This window comes from Coptis chinensis, chromosome 6, assembly GCF_015680905.1.
Source record: "Coptis chinensis isolate HL-2020 chromosome 6, ASM1568090v1, whole genome shotgun sequence".
Classification (NCBI taxonomy): Eukaryota; Viridiplantae; Streptophyta; class Magnoliopsida; order Ranunculales; family Ranunculaceae; genus Coptis; species Coptis chinensis.
Window position 1 is genome coordinate 92,239,944 of NC_141461.1, and position 19,469 is coordinate 92,259,412.

The 19,469-nt window shown below is 36.3% G+C and overlaps 2 protein-coding genes across 7 annotated transcripts; one reads left to right on the forward strand and one right to left on the reverse strand.

Annotated features, from left to right (window-relative positions):
• The first annotated feature begins 2,765 nt into the window (after window positions 1-2,765).
• Window positions 2,766-15,262, forward strand: LOC147495448 (membrane protein of ER body-like protein). 6 transcript variants are annotated; one of them, XM_086564093.1, is made up of 10 exons: window positions 2,973-3,474; window positions 4,007-4,156; window positions 4,287-4,898; window positions 5,146-5,247; window positions 6,593-6,868; window positions 7,279-7,488; window positions 8,101-8,337; window positions 9,973-10,212; window positions 13,655-13,716; window positions 14,593-15,262. In XM_086564093.1, the coding sequence occupies exons 1-10, from the start codon at window positions 3,186-3,188 to the stop codon at window positions 15,067-15,069; spliced, it is 2,655 nt and encodes an 884-aa protein (XP_086420219.1). In that variant the 5' UTR covers window positions 2,973-3,185; the 3' UTR covers window positions 15,070-15,262. The 6 variants fall into 6 exon arrangements, with proteins under 6 accessions (XP_086420222.1, XP_086420224.1, XP_086420223.1 ...); XM_086564095.1 differs by having other exon boundaries at window positions 6,593-6,772; XM_086564094.1 differs by having other exon boundaries at window positions 6,602-6,868.
• Window positions 15,263-16,381: 1,119 nt separating this feature from the next.
• On the reverse strand, window positions 16,382-18,559 carry LOC147495449 (putative receptor-like protein kinase At4g10390). The gene is made up of 2 exons (XM_086564100.1): window positions 17,632-18,559; window positions 16,382-17,263 (listed from the first exon to the last, which is right to left on the reverse strand). Exons 1-2 carry the CDS (start codon window positions 18,020-18,022, stop codon window positions 16,599-16,601), a joined length of 1,056 nt encoding a protein of 351 aa, XP_086420226.1. The 5' UTR covers window positions 18,023-18,559; the 3' UTR covers window positions 16,382-16,598.
• Between the last annotated feature and the right edge of the window lie 910 nt (window positions 18,560-19,469).

Consider the following 19,469-nt stretch of genomic DNA (forward strand, 5'->3'; position numbering starts at 1 on the left):
TCCTATACGTAAGTAAGAGGGATGGAGGTGGAGGGCGATGCATATATCTAATATCGTACTTTACGGTTGTAGTTACAGTGTTTGTTGTTGTAGTCTTTACCTGTAGGAGGGGACAATCTCAATTTCGTTATGAGAGTTTATTATTATTATTATTATTTATGAACCCTAAACCCTAAACCCTAAATATATATACCATGGTTAAGACTGTTTGTGTTGATAAAATTGATAAAGATAGGGTTCAATTTTACATAAATATGAATATGTGCAAATTGTATAAAACATATATTTGTCACAATTTGTATTATTCTTAAACAAATAACTAATTCATATATAAGCTGTTTGCACAATTTTATCTCATTACACCCGTCAATGTCCATCAAGTAATGTTAGAGTGTTTTTTTATTTTTTTAATTTAAATATATCTCAAACTTCACAAATTTTGATATTGCTCTTGATATGTTGACCACAATTATAACTTATCGAAATTATGGTTATAAATTAAAAACTACTACTGTATCCATGTATAATTTCATTAGCCTTAAACAAGAGTTTTCTAACATTCTAAATAATGACATTATAGGGAGAACTTTCCATAGGTCTATAAAAGCATTTGTTTGGTAGAAATTAGTTATTTTAGCAGCAACAACAATAACAACACAAAATAAACATAATAATTATTATTATTGTTATTTTTATTATAAATATAATAACAAATTAATAATAACACAATGTTTTACATCAAGTGATATAATCATTGAATTGCACAAAATTAGGACCAACGGTATTTTTCCGGTCTAATTAATTATTAGTTGTAGTAAACTTTATAATTATGACACCATATAAGTATAATTTTATAAATTAATTTAGGCATCAAGTAAAAGTTATTGGACCAAATTGAGAAGTGTCGGAATTTTTTTGGGAATAATAATTGTTGCACCCTGTTTTACACTCGCTTATTGACCAAATTGAGAGGTTTCGGAAAATTTTTGGGAGTAATATTTGTTACATCCTGTTTTACACTCGCTCAACACCACGTTTTTTTTTCTCAATAATACAAACACTCGATCTCGACACCTTTGAAAGTTAATTAACTCGACCACTATATCTTACCTCTTACTCTCCACACCCTGTTTTCACTTTGATACCTCTTTCTTTATTCAAATTGGGAAATGTGCAAGTGATTCGGAATGAAAATAAACCAAGAAAGACAAAATAAGAATATCCCAATACTTTTTTTATGTTTTTTATTAAATTTGATATGGGTTTTATTTTGGTTGGGTTTTTCTACAAGGTCAATTTGAAGACAAAACAACAATTTCTTAGTAAAAAACACAATGGTCAAACTCGGAATTACATAAAAGAGGAAAAAATGACTTTAAATCTTACTTCAATATTTATGGTTGTAAAATAGAGTACTGACTGGTTACAAAAAAAAATAAAAAAATAGAGTACTGACCACGTCTATCCAATTCCCTATACTTAATCATATTAATATTAGATCAATTCATACTTCCAACTTTCCAACTTTCAAACCCATATTTATGTTAATATTTAAAACTTATCAAAATTAAAATTATATTCCATAAAAAGGATCAGTTGAGCTAAGATTAATGAGGGAGATTCAAGAGAAAGAAATGCAATGAGTTTCTTATCACAAGTTACAACATCATATATGTCTTAAAGAAGAGAGCTAGTGATAGAAAAATTAATATATGTAGATATTGTTCTATTATTTTGGGTTTTTTTGACCTGCACTCCCATTTAAAAATATTAATTAGACTTGCCCCCTTCAAATTATGAGAATTAGATTTGCCCCCAGACTCACTCACCATCTCAGTCCTTGCATTGTTGCATTTTGACCGTTATCACCGCCCATTAATAATACAGCTAAAGCCGTATTATTAATATTATAAAAAAGGGTTGTCCTTTTGCACCGCGCCGTATTATTAATACTTAAATAGCACCATAGCACCCGTCATATTCATACCGAACCAAACAGCTCGATCAAATTGGCACAAATAAAAATAAATGCGAGTGACGATTGATCATTTAACAACACACGTGATGGTCCAGGCAACTAGCAGTGGACTTTTGTATTTTTTATCTTTCTTATTAATTTAGTTCATCTGAGTAAAATAATAACGTTGAATCTTTTGAGTGATTTCCTACTTGGAGGCTGCACTAGAGAAGATGGATAGCACGAGGTGTGGATGTGGTTCAATGTAATTGGAGATAAGGGTGGAATTTGAGCAGAGGGCTCGGAACTCGGTTTGGACTTGGCTCGTTTAAGTTTTCGTTTTTAAGCCAAGTTCGAGTTTAAATTAAATTTCATTATAACAAATACTTATGAAGTTACTTGTTTAGTTAAATAGCATATTTATAATTAAAAGCCTCCGATAATCGGGTTTTCTTGGGGCGGTTCGTTTTAAAAGTTCGAGCTCGTTGTTTAACTATTGAAATAAAGATATTTATCGTGTAAAATAACTTGATGAAGTCGGCTTGTTTAGCTTAAATAACATATTTATTTGGCTCGGGCTCGGCTTGGTCTTGGCTCGTTTAAACTTAGCTCGAGCTCGTTCGTTTAACTATATAAATTGAGCTCGAGCTCAATTTAAAACTCATATAATTAGCGAGCTGAATTTGAACATGATAAAGCTCGGCTTGTTTAACTCGAATTTCACCCTTACTTGAAGAGTGATAGAGCAGAGTGATTGGTCATTGGAGGAAGGATTGCGTTTTGTCCACTTGACAACAAACAAAATTAACCCCAACAAAAACGTGGACTGAAAAGAAAAAAAACACCACATGTCCACATGGGGCCGGGAATCAAATTTCTGAAATAGGATCAGCCCACAAAATCAGAATTATTATAAAAATCCGAAACAAACAAAGCAAGGATGTGTTGTGTTTCATGTGTGTTTGACTGTGAAATGTGAATATAAATATATATAGTTGCCTAGTTGGGTGTTGGTGGGGTGGATAATTAAGTACTTCCTGTTACATAAGGTGGAAATTAAATTTTAATGAAGAAAAATTGATCATTGATCCGTACATGGCGTCATGTGCCATGAATGGTAGCATGTGAACACCATAAATCGTATATATATATATGAAGAAGAGAAGGAGAGTCCCACCAAGCTTCCGTCCTAGCTAGAGATAATAAGAGCTTCAGGCGTGGTGTAAAAATGGGTACGACAGAGTCTGATCTGGAGTCTTACTGGAAGGAGGAGGAGGAGGAGGAGGAAGTTTTGAAACGTAGACCAGCTCGGGGAACCAAGCCACCAGTGGGTGCAGAAGAAGAATTATTATTAGCTTCTCCTCAGTCTGATATGGAATCAGTTGAGGCGCAGGAAAAAAAAGTTGAGGCACAGTATAATGCTGATTGCATTAATGATGCAGCAGTACTAGTCCAGCTGCAGGTTGCTGCTGCTGCTACTGAATCTGAGAGAAGCGTTTACTTTGACACTCATGATGGTAACTCAACTCAACTCAACTCATATCGTCACTACTACTTTTCATGAATGAATATAATAGATAGATAGGGAATGGAATGGATTACAAAAATACCCTTGGCCATCCTCACCCCACTCTTGTCGGAGATGTGGAAAGACACTCTTTTTAATTATTGATGAGTTGCTAATTATTTAATCTTTTCAATTTTCATACTTGATAGACGGACAAAACTAACTTCTTCACCTATACAATTTAGATATAAATATATAATTATTGAGATGGCCAACTCTTCTTTTCCATTCCAACAAGACAAGTATTCAAATCATTTTATCTTTGTAAGACAACATTCATTCTTCCTTTTCTCTATTTTTTCTCGTCTCAATCAATCAATTTGACCACTTTTGACAAGGATACTGTTAAAAGTACTCATGTCTATAATTTGATAGTATTCTAGCTCACCTTAGAATACTAGGATGTTGGAGATTAATTCTGCCAGTTTAATAAGGTTTCACAAACGTAAACAAGAATTTCTTTCCCTTTCTTGTGGCTGAAGGAACATGGAAATGCCACCACTGCACTTGGACCTACGGAATGCCTACTTCTGCAATCCATCCTATCCAGAATCCTTATGCGCACTCCCATTCGCCAGTGAATGTCAAAACACTAGTTCAGAATGGACCTTCTTTTAGTCTAGAAATTAAAGGTCAGTTGCACATGTCGAATTTCCAAAGTCAACCATCCTAACAATGGTCCACCGCCATCTCATATACCTATCTTAAAAACGCCTGTAAAATTGTCTCTTAACAAATTTCTTTTTGATTGTGTCACTTTAGGTACTGAAACTTGTAATGAAACTCGTGGGATCAAGTATAGTGTTGCTGGGCATTCTGTTGCTGAAAAGAACCTACAAAATGAGGACTCTGAATTTGCACTACATGGTGTTGACAGCTTGAAAAGTCAAACCACTGAAACTGATTACCAAAGTTACAAAAATTCGAAGGATGAAGGGAAACCCAATTTGCATACTTTACATTCTGCAAAATCTTCTGAAAATGGAAGTGCAGTTTGTAGGCCTGTTGATAAACCCTTACATGTTGGGCAGTCAAAAGAGAGTAAACAAGAAGTAGCAGAATGGGATCTTGAGAGGGTGTTAGATGAGCAGGAAACACATGATCTATACTGCCCCAATTGCAACTCCTGCATTACTAAAAGGGTTATCCTACGGAAAAGAAAACGGAAGATATCAAATCTTCAGTACGAATCAAAGCGTGAGAAAACTGAAGCAAATCAATCATCTTCACTTTCAATTGGCGATCGTGGTCATAACACAACACTAACTGGTCAGGATGGTATTCCTGCTGCTGTTGGCACCAGTGGTCGAGATCATGAGACAGGACCTGATCTGTTTAGGTGCTTATCATGTTTCAGCTTTTTCATTCCATCAGGTAATAGTCTGGCCAATCACTCTGACGACTGATTGTTTCTAAAAGAAATCCCTTTTCTATGTGATAATGGCTGAAGAAATTTACTTTTCCTAGCTTTAACTAGAGCCGAATGCATTTTATGCATTGATTTAGAAGTTATGTGGCTGTTAGTCTTGGTTTTCACAATCATGCTTATCTGTTTCTAAGTTGATGTTATCAACTTATCATGATTGGCTACCGCATTTAACTGCTATGCTGTATGAAACAGTGTCTGGTTTCAAGATATTTCGGATTTTTGGCGGTAGAGGTGAAGATCAAACTGTGCAAAATCCTCAACAGATAGTTCCTAGGGATGGAGCAGTTACCCAAGGTAATGCATTGAGTTTAAAATAATCGATTGTGTGTTCATATACCTGGTGCTTATATTAGCTTCAACATGCAATTGAAACAAATTTGATGTCTTTTACTTGGAGAAGTCTGAAGTTGTTTATACCTACATATTTCTCTGCACGTTGGCATGCATAAAAAAATATTTCTATGTTCCTAAATCCATATAGTTTGATGCAGGAGCATTAATGACATCATGCTTATGTCATCCTAATATCAAGATGGCTGCCTCCTATTTTGTTGGCTACTACATATTTCTTAATTAGTTATTAGTTTAAGAATTAGTAACTGGTTTCTATTTCATTAGTCTTCATTGGTTTTAGTAATAGTTTTTTTTAGTAAGGTTTCTATTTTGGTTTCCAATTAAAATTAGGAATATGGTTTATTATATAAAGACATCCAGGTCTTCATTGTTAGATTGGTTTTTATTGAATATTAATTCTAAGGGAATTGTTCTTCGTGTTGAAGGTTAAACCATAGTTTTAGGTGTTTGTTTTATTAATCATAATTGATGTTTATCCATTGTTGAAGCTTCCTCCGCCAACAAGATACATTATAGTGGGTGTACTTTTCTGTTGCTTGACATTTTTCTCGACAAAAGTTTAGCAACGAAAAAATAAGTAGCATTCTGTAAGGCTATCAATTCCATCACTGTTATTAATTTAAAATACGAGATCATGGTTTTTAATGACATCTCTTAATTTAGTTGGAAAAATTATCAATTCAATCTGGTCCATGCATGCATGTCTGTGTGTGTTCTCTGAGCTATCAGAAAGTACGTTAATATATGTTATAATTATTACATCAGTGCGAGCAGCTTTGCTGTGATTGGGGCAGGCTTGTTAGTTGTAATTTGGGGAGCTTGACTGCTTGAGTGTGGTCAAGTACCTCATCCTACTTTATCCTAGAACCTTGTATTCTTTGTAATGTATGATGGATTTTGCCAAAACATAGCAGTGCTTAGACTTACAGATTAATCTCTGGACAGCCCAACTATGATAATTATTATGTTAAGGAAAAACGAAAAAACATTAATAATTTGATATGACTTGGTTCTAATCGAACTCCTCCGTGGTGTTTAAAGATTAGATGTAAAGTGGAATGCTGTGTCAACCCCTACTAGTTGGAACCCTGTTAGATAATGAGCCCAGGCCCAAAGGTTATTGTGGAAAGTATGTGTATATACTATATATGTTCCACATTAATCAGTATTTTAGTTGCAAACCTTAAGTAAGTATTGTATAAAATGTTCTTGTTTTTCACTTATATCTACATGTGTTGTATCCCATGCTTGCTATTCTTCCTGAATCTTGCTTTTGCTTGACAAGTCAATGCAGGGGATGGTGCCAGGCAACATGTTGAAGAAGATGCTGTCAAACAATTAGAATCGTCTCAGTTCCAACCCAACCATCAAATTGACCAAGTTTCATCTGCATTACCTGTGCCTCCTAAAGATCTGGTTGAACCTGTCAATATTACAGCATTAAAATCAAAGGAAGACAGAGAAGGTGATGTAGTTTCGTCGACAACATCTGCAATGCATCAAACAGTGAAAATCAGTGTTGAAGAAATATCTTATGGTGCAACTATAGAGAACAGAGAAGGTATGTGACAAGAGTTTTAGGTCACAAAATATAAACACTTCATCTAGAGTTCTCTCTACAGAGGAAATATACAGTTAAACACTTCAGCTAGAGTTCACTTTACAGAGGATTAAACCACATGCAACATAACAAAGAAATGATTAATCTGTTTGATTCGCAGGCGCACAGCACCTCCTTTCACTTTGTTTGATACTTTTCTATGCACCAAAAATACATATAGAAAACAGACTTTTACTTTTTATAAATTTTAAATCCATTTACTTTTTCATTTCTGCAGTCACATTTTGTTAAAAGTTATAAGCAAATGTGGACTTTCTATTATTGCATATTATGCTTTCTGTAGTAGGTGTGATTCATTGCAACTTGATCTATTAACATTTTATCCATTTTCTTCATGCTGACTTTTGCAGATGAGAAGAGTGCCACTATTTTTTCTCCACCAACAACAACTCAATTGATCGTGACTGATTCCAGTGAACAACTGAATATTTCAAAATCGAAGCTTTGGATTGATGAGCAAAATGTTCAAGTTTCAGCTACGTCAGTATCTGTACATCATGTAGAAACTCAGTTTAACACTGATGAGGCGCATAGCAATGCCGGTAAAAGAATTGAAGGAGGTGAGACATATGGTCCAACATAAAATAGTCACTGGGATGCTTCAAATTGAACATTAAGTTTTTTCAAGATTGCATCCAATATATGGCTTGTCATTCTTTTTCAATTGATATATCTGCTTCCATAGGTAGACCCTGAATTTTATTGTTGAGATAACTATCACCTCTCTCCTTCCTGTGCTAAATATTCTCGTTGTTATATCCATTTTAATGTGTACTGAGATGATTTAAGTCGTTCCAATGTCACAATGTCATTATTGTGATTAATAGCTTCTATATCGTGGTTTCTGGTTTCAACCTACTCTCTGCTAACTAGTAACAAAAGTATTAACTCTGCACATTTTGTGCTTGTTATTGACCTTGAAGGTGAGCTTGCCTACAATGTGCTTCGTGAGTCTTCCCTATTTACTCCTGATCTGAAGATAGGGCATGGAACTGATGGAAGTTATCATACCTTTTATCTAGAAAATATAGTAGCATAGGGTATAGGGTCTCCATATGCTATCTCTTGTTTATTTGTTCAAATAAGTGATCTTTTCTGCAACTTTTTCAACAGTTCTTATGCACAATATCTTAATCAACTGGATGAAAGGGATTCTGTTTCTATTGGTGCAGGATTTAGTTCTTCACCATATATGGACAAAAATCTTGCAGTCAACAACATCGAACCCATTTTAAGTACACTGGGAACCCAAAGTAATGGAATTTCCAACACAGTGGTAGAAAAGGATCTATCTTTGATCAATGGAAAATATATCTCGATTGTATCAAAACCGGAAGCCTTGCTGCCAAGCGATAAACATACTGAAATAAGAGAAGATTGGGAAAGCTCTCATAGAAATGCTGATGCAGGTATGAAGTTTCAAAAGTTTCGTCAGTTTCGTCAATGATGTTATCCAATGGTTGTTTTAAGCTGCTAGAAAGGTCTATGATTAAGATGAAGCCTAATTGGACTTTATTGATTACATCCATTAGTTCTTGCTGTTAGCTGAAGTCTGTCTATCTTAGTAAATGAATCCTTCCACAGCCTATGATTTAAATTGTATATATAAGAAACAAAGTTTATGAAAAGACGGAAAATAAATTACGATGAAGAGGATGAGGAGAAAACTTTAGAATGACTAGAGGAGAGAGATCTCTACAGCTTTCTAAAACCGGTTCCGTTAAATTACAACGTGTGGGTCAAATTCAATCTTTAAGGCATCCTGAACTGTAAAATCTCTCCTCCATGTATACTTGTTGCTTTTTGACTCATTTATGTTGTCCATTGTTGTAGCTCATAATCACATTTTATGCAATTCAGAGGGAAAGTCAACCCTAACCCCAAGATCTACCTTTGCCCTTTATTGGTGAAATCCTAAGCAGTAAAACGTATATTGCAGTAAAACGTATATTGCTTCTATACTGATCAAGAAAAAATGTATATTGCCTCTGTCATTCATCTAGCTGTAAAACTACTTTTCTCAGTTTACCTCCAAAACCAGGCTTCCTCATTATCATTATTTAGCGAAACATCACATTATTGTGCTTATGACTCAGCCGCTGAGCTAATCTTTGGTGAAGAGATTGAGTTCTTTGTGAGTCATTAGATAGGACATAGGTGGGACACTTCGCCCACCCGAAGGGAGGGGCCCCTCCGGATTATTTTGAGGTTTTCCATATTGTAAACATACTATTTTCCTATAAGAAGTGTGAGAGGGCCGAAACTAACTATGCCGAACTCTCTTTTCTCTCTCAATTTTCTTCTTCATTAGCAATAATATAATCTTATTGAGGTCTCCGTGGTGGGAAGAACAATTTTCACAAGAAATCGGAGACATATCTATTACCTTGGTCTACCTAATATTTTCTACAAAGAATCTTAAAGTTTAAATGCGTCAGACACTGTACAATAGTAGGAACAACTGGTATTTGGAGAAATAATGGGGGACTATTTAAACCCATTGTTAAACAGGGGAAACGGAAGACAGGAATTCTTGAAGTTAGGCTGTATCAAATCTTATGTAAACGATAAAGAGAATATTATGCTACAAAATGCAGTAGGGAAATGGATGTTTAGAGGCTTAAAGTTGGGTACCTCGTACCTGTGGCGGACACAAGCACGCATACCTCTGTCATTGTTACTTAGAATGTAATCCTCTTGTACATCTAGGAAAGCACCTGTGCTAGCTACATATGACTTGGTCTTCAGATCATCAGATGCCCAATGTCCCTTTATGATCATTATTTTCGTAGGTATGTAGCATGAGTGAACTTGCCTCATTTAGTCAATGTAAATTCTCTGTCAATTAATCATTATAGCTTCAACATATGCGATCTGGGACCATATGTTTGTTTTGATCATCAAAGTAGTTAATGCATACCAAATTATGGACTGTTGATACATATCATGCTATCCTATTGTAAGCTAGTATTAGTCACTCTGTATCTGCTACACTCATTTTATTCATGAGTTAAACTGATATATATCTTGTTGCCATTATTCAGGAAATGATGTGATACTTCTTATCAGGCCGGACCAAGTGAGGCCTGAAGTTTTTGAAAGTATCGGCAACAGAATTGAGTCTTCAGCAGTACCTGAACGCTATGCTAGTGGCCGACAAGTAGAGGAAGCTAGAATGTCAACTCAGTTGGATATCTTGAAGAGCATTGTCTATGGAGGTTTAATGGAGTCCATCACAAGTCTGGGTGTTGTTTCATCTGCAGCCGGTGCTGATGCTACCACCTGTAAGTATTTGGAGTTTTCTTGTTCAAAAGCTTTAATGAAGTCTGTCAAATTGCCAATTTCTCCATAAGCTTGAACTTGTGGAGAAGGAAAATTCTATGAATATAAAGAGGAGGCTTGGAGATAGACATAGGTGGTACACACTTATAAATGGGGTGAAATAATCTCAACACCCCCACCCCTTCAGCGGGACATGCTAGAAATAAACATGGGCACTTCATTAATATTTGTACAATTGCACCTGGAAAGATGTGAACCCGAGACTTCTCATTACCCGAGCTCTAATACCATGCCAAATTGCCAATTTTTCCATAAGCTCAAACTTGTGGAGAGGGGAATTCTATGAATATAGAGAGGACGCTCAGGGATAGACATAGGTGGGACACGCCTAGAAATGGGGTAAAATAATCTCAACAAAGTCAGATCATACAAATGAACAAATGAACACAACATTACAAAAGGAGCTTTTAGGAATTCTTAAAGAAAGCAGACAATGTTTTCAAAATATAAAGACCGTTGGTTTATTTAAGATTTCACCTCAATTCCATGAGACTAAGCTCTTGTTTTTTCACTTTAAACTTAACATTTAAATTTTTGTAACTTAATTTTTTAAGTGTTGGTTTTTGCGTATCTCAAGAAAATTGGGGTTAAGACTTAAGAGAGGAGACGAAGATTGATTTTGGCTGTATGAAATGCGTCCACTCTATAAATTCTACCTTCACTCAGAGAAATTCCATTACTTCCCTAGGTAATTTCATGATGAGAAAGAAGAGGGGCTGTGGTAAAATTCTATAGATCCTCGTAGACTTCATATTTATCTAAAGTCGGGATTGTTACGCTGCATTTGAACTGATCCCCTGAAGGTGCAGGGTATCCTCTACCTCTCTCAAACTTGGATAGAGGGTAGGGGTGATAAACATAGAGTCGAGGGCGGAGATGGAGCAGTTATACCCAGTATTTTTTACAGCAATAAACAAATTAAAGAAAATGAAGTTTCCTAAAGTTGGTAGGCACTTGCTCCTAAATCACTTCGTTCTTGGAGTCAAACAATTACTCTTTCCTTGGGGAATCCATTTTTTAGGGAGATGAGTTTCCACAATCATGTGCATTGGGATTCCATTCTGAATTAATTGTTAAAGTTATTTATGCTTCATTGATTGTGTACTTTTGGTGTTCTCATTGAAGAAAATAAAAATTTCAGATCGACTAAAAGAAAGGTAAAGACATCAGGAGGAGGAGCCCCATGGTGAGGGCAAATCCATATATGAACCCCAAATGGTTACCCCAACCTAAAAGTGTATCTACACAAGGAATTAATGCCTGATTTTGTGTATATGATCTCCCTACTTTGGAGATCTTCTACACTAGAAATCAGCTCATTGGAGATTAGCCTCTGTGCTTGGATGTGGTTCGGATTGTCTGCCTTCTATGTATCTAGGCTTTCCTCTTGGTGCTCCTTTTCGATCTAAGGCTATTTGGGATCCTGTAGTTGAGCGGTTCGGTAAGAAGCTTAGCGGTTGGAAGGCTAAGAATTTGTCTAAAGGGGGTGCCTTGTACTCATTAAGAGTTTTTTATCCAACCTACTTGTCTATTCTTTGTCCTTTTTTTATGCGCCCTTGAGTGTTGTCTATAGGATAGAGTCGATCATTAGAAATTTTTTGTGGGATGACATGGACGACCACCATAGGTATTACCTCGTCAACTGGAAGTTAGTTTGTTTACCTAAGACAGATGGGGGCTTGGGTGTTCAGAGTATACATACTTTCAATTTGGCGCTTTTAGTGAAGTGGCTTTGGAGGTTTGGTATAGAGAGGAATAGTATATGGAGAAGAGTTATCGTGTCTAGGTTTGGTGAAACTCATTTTGGTTGGGAGAGTGGTCTTGTTTGCATTCCTTATGGGTGTGGTGTTTGGAGGGGCATTATGAAAGTGTTGTCTATGTTTAAAAGAGGTATCATGTATAATTTTAGTTTAGGAGATAAAATACTATTTTGGGAAGACACATGGATGGGAGATAGACCTTTAAAATAGGTGTTTAATAATTTGTTCAACATGTCTGAGCATAAAAGGGAGTACAATTAGCGAATGCATTCTTAGATCTGATGGAGACATTTCTTGGAACCTCGGTTTTCGTAGGGCTTTCAATGATTGGGTTATCGATGAGTTAGCCTCTCTTATGGCTCGGCTTGGAGAGGGAAATCTCAACCAATTGGGATTTTGATTCGATGGTTTGGTGTTCCGACAAGAAAGGGATCTACTTTACCAAGTCGTTCCATCTTGTTCTTCGTTCTTGGTATCCCCAAAATAATGGGGTTGTTTCCATTCCCCATTTTCCAGGTTCAAGAATTTGTCTTACAATAATTGTTTTCTTTGTTTGGGCTACAGCTTTAGAGCGTATTCTTACTGTTGATAATCTCAGAAATAAAAATTTTAGGGGTCAAACTCTAGATTTCTGTGTCCCTTATGCCCGATGGTTGAGGAATTGGTTAATTATGTGTTTTTGCATTGTCCTTTTTCTTGGACGGTTTGGTCTTGCTTTCATTGGGAGTCTGGTATGGTTTGGGTTAGTCCTAGTCGGGTGGTGGATCTCTTTACTCAGTGGTACACAGGGCCCTTTTCAAGTGGTACACATGGCCCTTTTCATCTAGAGGGTAGAGAATATGGAATTTGTTACCTTTTGCAATTATGTGGGGTATTTGGTTGGAACGGAATAGACACATTTTTTAGGGCAAAACTATGGTGATCCAGAAAGTCGTACTAGACATCAAAAGGCTCCTTTGTTATTCGTTTTGAACAATTTGTAGCCAGATGGGAAGATATTATGCATAGAGAGTCTTGAGTAGGGTGGTTGGTTTACTTTTTGGGTTGTTTTTGTATGTCCTTTGTAATGGTTGGTTATCTCGACCTACGGTTTCTTTGATATAATACAATTTAACTTTTACTGAGCAAAAAAAAAAAAAAAAAGATTTTCAAGGGGTTCCACTTATCAATTTTTATAAAGCCACGACTATGTAGGAAATGAAGTTCCCAACTGCATACTACAGGACCAGTCAAGGGCTGAACTTTTACTGATATTATCTTCCCACCATGAAGATCATCTCCAAACAATAAACAAATAAAATAAATATATATTAGCTTATTTGAACATCACCAAAAGAGGGTTGTAAAATCTAAATATTTGAACCGTTCGAAAAATTCATATCTTGAAAGAAAAAAATCTGACAAGGTTAGGACTTTTGAATTGTGCTGTTTTTCTGTGTGTATGTGTGTGTGGGGACCATCTCCGTGGTGTAAAGATCATATCCGCAAAAAATAAGCCCTTGATTCCTATTTCTATTTATGTTCTTCGTTTCAGCTAAATGAAGTTCCTCTTGAAGTTGTTTTTGCATATTTATTTCATCTATTTCAATGAGTTTTACTAGCTTATTCTGATTTCTCTATGCAGTGAATATCTTTGCTTTGGGATTGGCAGCTGTGGTTAGCGGGCTTTTCATTATAGCCCATGGCGTAAGTACTCCCATCTCCTAACTATCTCTAAGCGTGAATTTTGTTAGATTTTAACATTTGACACTGAAAATACATGTACAGTTTCTAGGCGTTGAGTTTTATTTCTCTTCAAGGTAAACTTTCATTGATGACAGGGATACATCCTCTAATTGACTGTGTAATGTAGTTTAACCTAGGAAACTTTTTTATTCACTAAAAATTGTAATCCACAAACAAAAGCCAAAAAGAAAAAGAAAAAGAATATGTCTATTCTATGTATCTGTCAGTATATATCATCCAAGCAAGTGTTGCATGATATAATACATAGCGCCACTTACAAGATCTTGCTTGGTGTAGGAGGACTAGATGGCCATTACCAAGGACCTTAGTAAACGAATACCCTAGATGAAAATGAGATCTATTAATGCTACCATATACATAAAACACTAAGATACGCCGATCTATTAGTGGGAGAATACTACTGCAGGTGTACGGCTTATATGCGGGTTCCTACAATCTTTGTAGATTTAACATGTGTCAATTGCCTCAGTGGTAAAAAGTTCAGAAATACCAAATATTTGAAGTAATATCTAGGTCATCCCCATCGAGGAAATTGTTAAACAAATTGGCAGACATTTGGGTCAAATCAATGATTAAGAAAAAAAAAGTTATTTGACAAACAACAATCCCTTGCATCCCCTTGTAACTGAAGTGCAATTCAACCAAACAAATGCGCGTATATTCAAGTTTCTTCTGGAGTTTCTCGTACCAACTACTAAAAGATGATAAAGATTACCCTTGTCCTTTTCTTGTTTCTATATGAATACTTTATTTGATAGAATATATGTCTTGCACCAGTCTTATGCTTCCATATTTGATTTGTACCAAAACTTCCAGCTAATGGATCTTAAAAGCGAACAATATGGAGGAGCCGCTAATCAAACTGAAAATGCTGATCGGTACCAAGAACTACTAGGAAGGAGAACAAACTTTGGGCTCCATGCTACAGTTGTCATCATGTCATACTTAGTGTTTGGGTTGGTGCCACCTGTCACATATGGCTTCTCATTTCATGAGAGTAATAACAGAGAATACAAACTGATAGTTGTTGCAGCAGTTTCTCTCCTATGCATCGCTCTACTTGCTACTGTGAAAGCATACGTAAGAAAGCCACCAAAGGCTTACATCAAAACCTTGTCATACTACATCGTCACTGGGGTGATGTCCTCGGGTCTCTCTTATGCATTTGGTATGCTGATTAAAAAGCTTATGGAAAAGCTTGGCTGGTTTGAACCAACTGCGGCAGACCCAATGCTTCCACCTGCTGCATTTCTTGAATCAGTGGCAGTTAAACCATCCTGGATATCTTACTGACGGTGCATTGTAATACCAAACTAGTCTAGGTCTCCAGGATAATAATTCCACAAACGTTGTGGGGATTTTTTTTTTTTTTTTTTTTTTCCGCTAAGATGTGGAGATTGTTGAAGTATGGGGAACTTTAGGTTATTCAAGTACTTGCCTTGACCATTTCCGTTTTTCCTTTAATATTTCTTTCCCAGGTTTCAAACGAGATTCTTTTATTCTTTCCTTCTTCCTTCTTATAGGCAAATTGTTTTGAAATGGTCCATTAGGAGGACCAATAAGCGGACGTACAGAACTCGGGGCTACCCCGATTAGAAGGCTATTAAAGTTGGTTTTTGAAGCTTGATGAGCCTCCATCATTGAACTCCTATCCCAGCAGCTCTGTCGTCAAGCACAAATATTGCATCAAAATATGATCTCTGCCGCTGTGTCCCAGCAAACAGTTAGATTGTGCTTGATGGCATGGGACTGGAAGAATCTTTTTTGTGCCGTGTTTTTCAAATTGAAAGCATTTTGAAATTCATTGGAATATTTTCTTGGAGTGACATGAATTCTTGGAGCGACCACCAAACCGCTTATTGTCTCATTAAAAAGCATATAAAAATTTCTACTTGGTATCGAAGTCTTATATTCTTTACTATTTTGGATATGTTAATGCCTTAATGGAGTTCATAGAACAGTTTTATTTTAGAAAGCACGAGAAACGAGACACTTTCTGTACTTTTGTATGGAAATCCCAAGCCATGTAGGAATGGCGTATGCAATTTCTCTCTGTTTTCACCTGTGTAATTCGTATTCTTATACACACCTCAGGCTTAAATTAGAGATTGGATTTTGAAAACAGAGAATGTATTTTCATTTCTTGTCCAATCATTGGTGTCTCCTCAGGTCGTTATAAACGATTAAACGTAATCATCATCATGCCAGGAAGATTCAAACTCCATTTCCCATCATCCCATGTGGTACAAGGAGAGCAACACAGTGCCAATAACAAATGTGCACCCACTATCACAGTATTCCCACTTTTCCTCCAGTGCATATATGGACTATACCACGTGTGTGGATTGGATGCTCCTGCTTTGTCTGTACGAATACGAAGGTTCACCAGTCGTGAGGAGCACTATGAATTTTTTATCCTGACGTCTATGAAATATTGACAGTTATGAAAGTTCAGGACTTAAATATTTTGCTCTTTATTATGTGTAGTTGACATCTCGAACGATAGAACGATAGTACACGATATAGTTGTTGTGTAATAATGTCGTAGTAGTAGTAGAGAAAATTTAACTCCTAGTCGATCTTGCCACATTGGAATAATTCAACAAATTCAAACTTTGTCTATCTTATTTGTATAACAATCAACCAAACAAAAATATCAAGTAAAACAACTCTTCTGTATGATTTCTCTCTTTCTCTGTCTTTTTTCTTTTTCAGTCTTGTATCAGTTGTATGTATACATCCACAAAATCAGAACCAAATAATTATGAAGAATTACTCATTCAATCTATCTACACATGTTGCTTGCTTAATGGTGGTGCTTGTCAAGCAGAGGCAACATAAGAAGAGATGGAAGAAAGTTTGTGTCTCATGGTTGCCAAGATATCTGCCATGGAAGGTCTAAGGCTCGGTTGCTGCATGAGACAGCGTGCTGCTATAGAAACCACATCCATCACTTCCTCTAAATCTGAATTGCTGAGATCCTGCCCCCAAGCCATAAGAGGTTGGAGATCCACCTTGTCTCCTCTTAGTAGTGGTCCAACTAATGTGGTGAGAAGCTGCTCTTTTTCGGAGCAGAAAGCCTCAATCCCAGTAATCAGCTCCAGAAGTATCACACCGAAACTGTAAACATCGTTCTTTTTGGATGCTATTCCAGTCCTCAGATAGTGAGGGTCAATGTATCCCGGTGAACCCATCAGGGTCAAAGAGGACGAGGGTAGAACAGTAGCAGAAAATCCCATTTTTGCAAATCCAAAATCACAGAGCTTACAGTTAAGCTGGTCGTCCAGCAGAACGTTTGAAGTTTTGATGTCCCCGTGAATAATTGGAAGGGTGCACTTGTCATGGAGGTAGTCGATCGCTCTTGCCAATTGGAAAGCTATCCATGCGCGGCTCTTCCATGGCAGACCTCCATTTCCAATTCCTTGAAGTTTCTCTTGCAGATTTCCATTAGGAAGGTATTCAAACACCAAAGCACTACCACCATCATCTGCAATCATATCTATGTTATTCTCTAAATTTACTCAATAGATATTGAGGAAAATGATGCAGCGCAAAAATATAACAAATAGAAGGCAAATTCACCTTATTCTTTGACAACATCAATAAATGCATTTAAGAAATGCACGAAAAATGACAAGAAAACAGTTGTAACCATGAAAATGCTCCTTTGAGCATTCAAACCAAAATTTTGTTAATAAAAAGAAAAGAAAATCAAACACTCATTACAACTCAAAGTGGTAATCGTTCAGTTGATATAGGCAAAAAATAAAAAATAAAAAATGCAGGAATACAGAATAACAAAAATACAAACTGAATAGATATTGAAGAAACAAGGAATCAGTTGAGAAGACTGACCTGCTGCTTCATCACAGTAGCCCAGGAGCTGGACAATGTTTTCATGACGGACACGAAGCAGAATCTCCAGTTCCTGCTTGAAAATTCGATCAAGGCGCTCACTGTGCTGATGAATCTTGAGAGCGCCTAGAGATGAATCCGAGAAAGAAGCAAGATATATGGTACTAAACCCGCCTTGACCAATCACAGTTGAAAAGTTCCTGCTCAGCCTAACTATCTCTTCCCAAGAAAATTCCTTAGGAGGATGAACATTCTTCTTTGGGGGACAAATAGAAAGATCTGATGATGCGCGCTGGGCAATATTACTAGTATTGAGGGGTGGTAATTCTGCATCCTCAACTCGCTTGGACCTTCTTCTGTTATGGAATCTTAGAAACTTGAAGAAGCCCATGATGAAGAGGACGGACAAAAGGATGATAAATAAGCCAGCAGCAGCGGAAACGCTAAGAATGGTAATTAACCTACGATGGTTATTGCCTTGTAGTACTACTGCTCCAGTGGGACTGATGATGGGCGTGTGCGCTTTTATATGTGAAGGTGCCGGTGCTACTCCTCCTAGTGCATGAATGGTTGTTGTAGGGTGAAGGTGGTACTAGTGATGAGTACGGACTCGGAAGCTACTGAGAAGGTAAGCATGTGTGGGAAGAAGAAAAATGAGAGGACAAACAGACAAGAGCGCCAACTGCAGACAGTATGAACGGTAATAATATTATCATTTCCAATCACACCGCCAGCAGATCTAGAGCTCAACATTTGTTTTGAAGATTTGTTCTTCGTCTTCTTGTTGTTGTTGTTGTTAGGAGAAGCAATAAAGAATGGGGTGGAGAGGGCCATGGGCGTGGATGGGAGGTCCATTCCCTCTCTCCCCACGACCAAAACGCTTAAATATCAAGTTTGATACCTTGATTTGACGAGAGACAACTACCATATAAAATTAGATTCGTATATAAGTTTATATAGAAAATGATTGCCCACCTACCTGCAGCCTTCCACGCTTTGGCTACTAAACTAAAACCCAAGGAACAAAGGGAAAAGAGCTCCCTCCTTGACTTTTTTGCAACTCCCATTCCCATTGATTCCTTTTCCCTTTCTCTTTCACTCATTTATCAACTTTGTTTTTATTCTCTCTCACTAACAAAATGCTTTAGGCAAATCATTTGCTATATAATGTCATTTAATTCTTAAGTTGGGAGGTCACTTCCTAAGTTCCCCTAGAGATTCAAACTTCAAACGTTTTCCTGGTGTATTAATATAGAGTGCAAATAATGGAATTATGTGAAAGAACAATCTCAACAACCTTACCCATAGCTAGTAAATCTGTACGGCAAAAATTCGATATGAAAATTATTCTTCAAATTTGAATAATAATTAGTTTAAAAATTTGGTATAAAAAAACAAAAAAAAGGCTAAACATATAATTTGTTTTTTATATTTATATGGGTATAATACGAAAAAACCGGTATATAATATATAATATTTTACATTTTAAATTTATAATGTAATATATTTTACATTTGAAACGTTCGCTTTATTATTCGTATTATATAAAATAAATGTATAAAACACGATACGGGTATTAAACGGAGTATTACTACCCATTACATTATCTTGATTCTTGAACGGCTATGACTATGTTCCCAACAAACATTTATTTTGTTAGTAAACTGATTCGTGTATCCAACCTTTAGGCAATTATTATTGGTCGATATATAATGTATTCCCACTGATAAATCATTCAATATCGGGCAATATATCTGGTTCTCAAAACAAAAGCCCCAATTTTGTTTGACCGAGTCAACTTTAACGTTATTGTGTCATTTTAAAAAAAACAAAATGGC